The sequence below is a fragment of the Fonsecaea pedrosoi genome (assembly GCF_000835455.1).
Source record: "Fonsecaea pedrosoi CBS 271.37 unplaced genomic scaffold supercont1.6, whole genome shotgun sequence".
NCBI classification, from domain to species: Eukaryota; Fungi; Ascomycota; class Eurotiomycetes; order Chaetothyriales; family Herpotrichiellaceae; genus Fonsecaea; species Fonsecaea pedrosoi.
The window spans coordinates 1416401-1425243 of NW_013550610.1; the positions used below are offsets into that span (position 1 = coordinate 1416401).

At 54.9% G+C, this 8843-nt stretch overlaps 1 protein-coding gene across 1 annotated transcript; it reads right to left on the reverse strand.

Annotated features, from left to right (window-relative positions):
- Positions 1 to 5141: 5141 nt before the first annotated feature.
- On the reverse strand, positions 5142 to 5594 carry Z517_09376 (uncharacterized protein; the record flags this gene model as incomplete). Its single annotated transcript, XM_013425286.1, has 2 exons — positions 5142 to 5429; positions 5538 to 5594. 2 exons carry the CDS (start codon positions 5592 to 5594, stop codon positions 5142 to 5144), a joined length of 345 nt encoding a protein of 114 aa, XP_013280740.1.
- Positions 5595 to 8843: the final 3249 nt, after the last annotated feature.

Genomic DNA, 8843 nt, shown 5'->3' on the forward strand with positions numbered 1-8843 from the left:
CCAGTTATCCCCCCCATGAAGTCAATCACTATTCTCTTTCTCTTCCTCACCACTTTGCTAATGGCGCTTAGCCAAAAGATCTCTCGATAATCCACGGGGTCACCCTTGTTTAGCTGAAGTCTCTTGGCTAGGTACCTCCCCCAGAACCGAAAGGGCCCTCCTCCAAGCCAGCCACCCAAGGGTCAGCCACCCAAGAGTCAGCCATGTCTACCGAGTAACCCGTCCCCTGTCTGCCCCTCGGCTTTTCTACCCTCCAAAGCCTCTTTCTTCCACTCAAACGCGAACTTGACCCGCCGACAATCCGACAGGACGAGTTCGTCAAAGAGGTCGACCAACGACCGCACATTTTCTCCGTAGGTCCCTACCGACCCGGGCTCTCAGAGACTGGCGGACGTATTCTTGAGAATATTCCTGTTCATATCTACACAAAAGGGACTTGGTAAGTAAGTTGGCAGTTACAACGACTGTTACGATGGCTGATAAAATGTCTGTTACAATGCCTGTTACAGAAGCACCAGCAGCACCCACAAACACCCCCAAGTTCGAGCTGGAGTTATGCCGAGCCTGGTTCACTCCCCTTCGACTCCCAGCATTTGCGGCGTGATGAACGAACCGTCAGAGCTTCTCTTCCGGCCTGCCATGTGTCTGCGCAGATTGCGGCCCTTAAGCCGAGTCTGGGCTAGCGACGAATAACCAGAAGTGTCATGGGCGCCACCTTGAGAGCCTTTCCAGGGGGGCATGCATCTGACACGCAGCACCAATGCGTGTTACAGTGCCTGTTACGAATCTTTCTTTCTTCACGTCGCCCGTTCTTTCTCGGAGAGGTATGATTCTTGTCTACGGTGAGTCTTCAGAGAAACCTATCAAGTTCCTGCTGGGCGGAGGGGTCGCGTGGAGCTTGAATCTTACATGAAACCCTAGATGCGTATGCTGCCAGCGCTGCCGTTGATGGCACTCCTGCTCCGTTCTACCAAGCTGCTTTGGAGACCGCATCGTCGCAGTATGTCGTTGCTACCGCCGCCACCGCCGCCTCTTCTCAATTCTCACAAATGGCTCGAAGCAGCCTCCTCTGTCCTTAGTAAAGAAGGGGAGACTTCCCCAGCACAGAGCGTCCTTGACGCCGCCATTTCTGCTGCCTCGTCCTCTCTCTCTCTCCGCAGCAAGCTATGCGGCGAGCACAGCCATTTACGATAACTCCTGTCCCCTACTATCAGAGTGCTTTGGATGGTCCTCTATCATTCGGGTGCGATTTCTGCAGATCTCATATCCATATGATATTTGATCCGTGGAATCCAACGGGTTCGAATCTTGGTCATTGAGCCTACGAACCCTACGAATCGTCTCTGATTGCATTTGCAGAGCAGGGCTCTACGCGTTTCGACACAGACTCTCTGAAGACTTCTCAAGGACAAAGCACAACGCATTGCCACTCAGGTACGCACGCCTTGCCTTCCGCCCTTGCAGGCGGTGACTGGGATCATGAGAATCCATCTACATCCGTCTGTCCCAGTTCGATATTGCTGCAGTCCTCTAGACGCACACAACGGCTGTAGGACTTCCCCCTGAGGCTATCGCATACAGTCGCTGGGAAGGGCGGCGACTTACTCGGTCAGTCAGTCGGTCTGTCACTCGTTCGTTCGTTCATTTATTCATGAGATTCTCCGCCCACAACAGTACGTCCTACGGCAAAGGATCGAACAGTCCATGGCAGAAACAGCCGGCCGGGAAACCGACCGAGTCATTCATTCATTCGATTGATTCATTCGATTTCCGCCTAAAACAGCACGTACCACACTACGGCAATACTTCCCTTCTCCCTGTGGCTTACCGTATATAGCCGTCGGGAAGGATAGCGAGTCAGTCAGTCAGTCAGTCAGTCTCAGAGGTTCAAGCTGTCTCTCCCAGCATCCCTGGAGACAACGTTCCCTTGGTACAGAAAGAACTTCTTCCCAATGCGCAAATGGACGCTTTCGCCGCGCGCGGCCGTTCCATTCGTGGCGCAGCGGCTCCTCGAGCACGATGCGGCCGCGCACCTCGTCCAGCGTCCAGCGTCGGCACCCGCGCCGGCGTCAGTTCGGGCTTGACCTTTGTCTTCAAGATCTGCGAGGTCACCTACGCCCAAAGGCCGCATGAGTGACGAGGATATTCATTGGAAAAGATAGGAGATGATGCAACAATCTGCCTCAAAAGGGGCGAGATCACAATGTCTGCATCGACCACTCCACGTGGTCCCCCTGGCATCTCGGCGTTGAGGCTCATGAGATACTCCGCCTGAAAATGGTACGGACAATATTACGGCTGGACTACTCCCCCCCCTGCGGCTTACCGTATACAGCCACCAGGAAGTCAGTCACTCAGTCGTTCAGTCGCTCAGTCGTTCAGTCGCTCAGTCGTTCATTCGTGAGATTCTCCGCCAAAGATGGTACATGCCGTACCACACCACGGCTGCCGTACTTCCTTCTCCTCGATGCTTACCATCTACATCATCCCCCCCCCCCCGAGGCCACCGAATACACCGGTACAGCAAGTGTCCTTACTAGTCCCGAGTGCCAGCTGGGGACGACACGAGAAAGATGTCTCCCGCAAAGACGTTTATGGATGCTGGAAGAGGACAGAAAGAACCCCGTGCGGCATTACTATTACTACATTACACGTCGATATCTGCCATACTACCTGCCCGCCAATTCAGTCCCCCGCGATCTGGCGACACAGACAAGAAAGACGACGTACGGACGTACGTAGGTGACGAAACCCCGGGGCGTTATCTGATCATATCGTCAGCCATCTATCTCTCCGCACCCTACCTGGTTCGCCGGCTCGACACTTGGCGGCCCCTCGGCCATCACCACCGTGACGGCAGCGGACACGAGGCACCCCGAAGCTCGACCCTGGATCGGCCACAGTCAAACGAGATCCAGATATTAAACAGCTAGTCAGCGACTAGGTAGATCTTCCGACGGCTCTCTCGGCCTCCTTCTGCGCTGTTGCTTGAGGGTAGCGGCTCAGACGCCAGCACAGTCCACGTACGCGACAGCCTCGGCCGCTGGACGGCATATTTGACGTTTGTTGCTGGACAACCAGACGACCAGACAGGCCCCCTGGGTATGGTAACAAGTTCAAGGTATGAGACTCCCTCCGCCCGGGGGGGGAAAGAAGTCGAAATGGCCAATCCGCAGCCAAGTCCTACAGCCTTCCTCTTGTCCGGCAGGCCACGGACGCCTCACGGTCGAACTCAGATCTGGAGATCAGGGCCTATTTCGGGCGCTCACGCCTCTGCCTTTTCATCGAATCGTCAATTTGTCTCCGAAATGAAACCCCCAGGTTCGTCCTATTGTGTACGTCCTGTCCTGTGGCAAACTGGGGCCCAGTAAAGGCTTTCTCGAGGTCTCTCTGACTCCCCGGTCTCTCCTCCTCCTCTTGCGTTCTTGCTTGGCCATTCATTTCCTCTGCCGAGCCGTGCGTGCCCAACAGTGCATGGGGCTTTAGCGAGATCTTGGTCCGGTGTTCTTGATGACGAAGGCCAACGAATACATCGTGGATGGAGTCGGTCCTCCTCTCGTTCCCGACGCCCTTGAACCCGTCATCGGTTCCCGTCTCACGAGCCGCAGCGGATTTGTTGCATTTGCGACATCAACCGGGGTTTGAAGACCCGAATGAGGTATTGACGTTGATGAAGACGAGGATGGCAGTGATGATATGGGTGAAGCGTCTAACGAAGTGTCAATCATCATCCTCGGTGGTCAGCAAGCAGACTCTTACATTCTTGGTCAGCAGAATGTGTCAAGATGGTGGAACAGGCGCCGGCGTTGAGGGATCAATAGCAGCGAGCCACCCCCCCATGTCAATGAAGAGTGTTCCCATGTCAACGAAGAGTGTCCCCATGTCAACGAAGAGTGTCCCCATGTCAACGAAGAGTGTTCGACCCTGGCAACGGGAAAGATTGATGCAACAAGCTCAGACCCAGCACGGTGCTTCCAGGTCGCACGGGCGGCATCTCAGCTGCCACCGCCGTCGCCTTTTCAGCATCTTGTCCAACGATGCAGGCGTTGGCGTCCAGAGCGACCAGCGCTCCGACTTGGCCGCTGGACTCGTATTCACCCTGACAGCACGTCATCTGAGGAGACCAATCCCACGATCACGTCTGTTTCTTTACAAAGATCACGGTCATGCTCCTGCATACGTCTTCTGCAAGACGCTATGCCCAAAGGGAAGTCCAGCTGGATCCATCTCGCCCGGTCAAACCTCGAAGCCCCTGTACGACGTCTGGCGTCTCTCAATCTTCCAGGGCGACGACAGCCCTCCCGCCCTTCCTCCTTGGCCGACGCCTAGCTCGATGCCTACAGGTATAAACACAAGGTCGTAGGTGCCTGGGCAGGTTCCAGAGCAAGACCGAAGATTGTACGACGGCAGCGTCGTGCACATGTCGATCGCAGTGTATACGATTACGTGCCCGAGAGCTTTCAGCCGAGTTGAGATCTACGCCCTACGCGGTCCGCATTACATACGATGACATACCCGAGAGCTGCTTTCAGCCTGGTCTAGATAGATCTACTGTCTCTCTGGGGTTTGTCGCAAGGGTCTGGTTTCCGAGCCTGGTGTTTCAGACTCTACGTGCCTGTCGAGAGTGAGAGCGATGGGAGTGCCGCGACCTTCAGCCTGCAGGGGGCGGGTCGAGGGATTCTTCGTGGAAGACAGATGAGCTGGAAGGCTGAGGAGAGTCGATGATCTTTTGCTAACCTCCTCACTCGACTCGGCAAGCCTCGTCCCATTTCTTCACCGTCACCGTCACCGCATCGACAGTCCCTCCTGGTGTTACGTTCTGCGCCAGCCACTGGGTCAATGCCACCGGTCCGTTCCTACATTCAGCCTCGGGGAGAACTTGACTTTTGCCGATCTACCTGGCTGTGGTCGGTCAGCACGACAGCTGAAAGGTCACGATTGGAAGAGTCATGTCAGCTGCGCAGTCTTGGACCTCTTTGGCTACCCGTCTTCTTACTCCGTTCGTTCGCCATCTCAAGCATGCGGCGAGATGCGGCGAGATTCGATAACGCTGGGGGACCGAGATCCCAAGAATGCAAAGGTCCTAGCTAGACCTGGCAGGGCTGGTTGCGAAAAAGGGTCGTGTTGCGCGCCTTTCATCTTTATCCCTGCCACCACCAAGCAGCTGCTGAGCCGGAGAGGGCAGAAGGAGGACGACATGTCGCAGCTGGCACTGCAGTAGTAGGAGCAGCAGCGGCAGCAGCAGCAGCTAGCACACCAGCAGAAGCAGCAGCGGCGGCGGCGGTGCGAGGAGAGCCGGGTAACTGAGAAGCCCGTTCGATCTGAACTCTTCTTCTGCCTTCCCGGCAGGCTGTTTCTGCCATCGACAGAATGATTCGATCCTCCAGCCTAACCAGGGAACTGCTCTCAGAGGCCCGTTCGACCTGGACCTAATGTTCTTCTTCTGTTTCTCTTCCGTTTAACCTCGATGTGAGAGACACTAACCCCAAGTCAGACGACGGTCTGGCACGATCGATGCAGTTCAACAGGCCACATACCTCGAGTTCCGCGGCGCCAGGCATTTGCTTGCTCTGGTTGGCCACCTTTTTGGCCATATCGGCTTCGTGGCCCAGAGCATTCGAACTCTTCAAGCCCGTGGGGCCTTGCCGGTTGTATGCCACGCTGGTTCCGTGAACGAGATCGATCAGATTGGCACCAGCAGCCTAGCGAGCCTACGCTAGTCTCCCCTCTCTAGGCACTAGATCTGCCTCGACCCCCTTCCGCGGGGCCTCTCGCCGCCACTTCTAGGCTGGACTACTTGCGCTTATCGTCAATTTTGTCGGCGGCATCGCAATTGGAGGCGTCCAGCCGTCTAGCCGCCGTCTGGCCATCGCGCAAATCGAGCTCGTGGCAATATGCGAGATTGTTCCGATTCTTACGATCAAACGCTTTCCGGCCGTTTCCATCAGCCACCTCCATGAACGTCTCTCACACACCTACTTTTCGGCCTATCCGACTCATCAGCATTCTCCTTTCGATAGCTTTTATGCCGACATTAGACGTTGAAGATTTGTCGAGAGCCCGTTCTCGCTGAGCCGTCCAGCAACAGTTCCGCCATTGAGGGTCAAGGATCTGAGTCTAGATAGATCAGAATAACTCGCCGTCTAGAAACAGTTCCGCCACTCCGAGGCTGCGCTTCGAAACCTAGCTACTAACGTCCGATTATCGAGTTATTCTAGCATTAGATCATTCGATAGTTCGAAGCTATCGTTCTCGTTCAGGATCTGAGACGGAAACAGCCATTGCGAGTTCTCTGGGGTGGAGGAATCGCGGTATATCGCTCTCCTTGAGCGCCGCGTACGAAATCTCTCTCGCCTCTTTAGGAACAAGTCTACCGAATATAGGGTCAGATTCGCGCCGCAGCCCTCGCAGAAGATCTCGCGCTCAATCGTCTTTACTATCCAACAAGACGACGAGGTAGGGAAACGGATCAGACTATGGCGTCCTATCAAGACCTTCCAGTACGAGGAACAGGCGATCGCGTCCAGGGCGAGGCGTTCGAAGCGTTCAAAGCTTTATTGAACGTGGGCCCGAGGCGCTGATTACGTCTCCCAGGGTTTCCTGTTGTGTTATAACTAGCTCAGCAGACCCCGGTGGCACTGGAGTGTCCTCTGTGAGTCCACCATCTTATTTACAAAAGTGATCAGACCCAGACCCTTTGCTCTACCTGCGCGATCGAGTCCGAGCCTGCGCCTTATTGGAGGCGCATCTTACACCAGGCCGGATGAGTCTGCGAGATTGCTTGGATACGAAAGAGCGACATTCTGGGTTCCCTGGAGACCGGAGATAGTGTCCTTGCGGGTGCTGTCGTTGCTATCCCCCGGCGTGGCTAATAACGCTGAGGAAAGTCTGGGCACCTAAGCAAGCTCGTCGGCCTTTTTTGTCCACCCTGACTTGCCTTCCTCCCTATTTTCTATATGATTTTGAGCTTGGAATAGATGATTCAAGATCCTCGGTGGACCGTATCTGGGCAGTCTTGCAGCCAGCAATGAACTGGTCGATAGCCAGTCACGGCGCCGGAATGGACGGCCCTGAGATGGCCTCATACTACACCTTCTGGTTCCCAACTAAGCGACTCCTCTTCATCTCGAAGCCGCTGTTTGCTCGGTGAGACACTATTCACTCGCGAGACGTCGATGGGGCGCATCCCAAGGGCTAATCGAGTGCTCAGGGTGGTCCTAATAGCCTGGACCAGCAAGGATGTGAACCGCCAGAGGGCACCGCTCCCGCGTTATCAGAGAATATTTACGTGGGGATACAGTAACGAGCAATCTATCAAGCTTACAGAGTGGACGATATGACGCCGTACTTATTGTATGGCGTCCTATTCTTTCTACTACTCCTATTGACGCTGTATGCGGAACTACTCACTGGCCATCGCACCGATACGCCCTCGGCAAAAAGACTACTGTTGGATTCTTGCTCGCGACCGGATTCGAATCTCTCTCCATTCTCCTATCTTCTCTCCAATGAGAACGTCAAGTACCTCCAGAAGGAACGGGCGGTAGCAAACGCAGAATACAGCCGCAAAAGGCCCCAAAAGTCGTGGCGCTCCCGCGAACTCATTACAGGCAAAGGGCGATATTCGAGTCCCGTCTGAAGATCTCGTCAGTTTTGATATCGACGATCTGGAGATCGAGCGGCAGTTGGACGGGGCGGTCCTGCGGCCGAGCCATACATTCATTGCCACGCGTGGTCGAGTATGAGTCTCCGGACCGAAATCGAGCTTTCACTCTCAACTCCCGGCCGCCGGAGCTTCTCGAAATTGCTTTGGCCAGTCATTTACCATCATCATCATCGTCATCGCAGGCAATCTGGCTAGCAAGGAGAGCAGTTTCATTTCTGAATGAGCCGGAAGAGCCAGATGGACAGAGGCGGCGCCGCGGCGTCATAACGCGGCTATCGACATGACGCTAAAAGAACAACTCAACGACGCCAAAGCATTTGCGGCAAGACAAGCGGCGTCATGCGGAGCTGGAGGCTTCTGACGTCGCCGCTGCCGCTGCCGCTGAGAACAGTTCAACGCTCGCTTTGAAATTTCACACCTGGACGCTTCCTTCGCGTCCCTTGTGCCACCCGCAACCCACTTCCAGTCGTCTGATGGGAAAGACAACAAGCCCGACGAGATTCATAGTCAAAAGAAATGAAGACCAGCCAGATTCGGTCTCGAAACCTGTCCCAGCTGCTTGAAATATCAACCGCTCGACACCGACGTCCCGGGCTTCTGACTTCCAACCTCCTGTCTTGCTTGTCTTGTCTCTTCCCCTTTGCAACACCATTCTATTATATTTTCATGTCTTCCCTCCTCTTTCCTACTGCTCCCGCACTATTCCATCGACGCTGTGTCTCTGTTATTGTCCACCGCTCTTGGATTTGCTAATATCCTTCGTCTCCTCGACCTTTGTTCGTTTCGACTTTCTGATGACATAATCTTCGCTTAAACTTCCAATGGCTTCGTCCGAATTTTCTCCTCTTCGCGCTGCTTCCCTCGCCCTCTACCACGTGATAATCCAGGGTCCTTGGTCAGTCTGCCTCGACGACAATCAATTCTGCTGCCTGCGCCGTATCGTGCCGTCGTTATCCGCGTAGGATCGCAGCCTCATTCCTTGCCAGCCTCATTCCACGCCAGCCTGGTCAACACCATGCCAGCCTCGTCGGTGGTTGACGACACCTGCGCCGCCGCTGCGGCTCTCGTCCGTTGGACGGGTTTGGCATACAACTCATGAGATCTTAAAGGGTCCAGTGGACCACAATGTGCGACATGTTGGTCCATGCATGGTCCAAGGAAGAAAGGTATCGTGTCT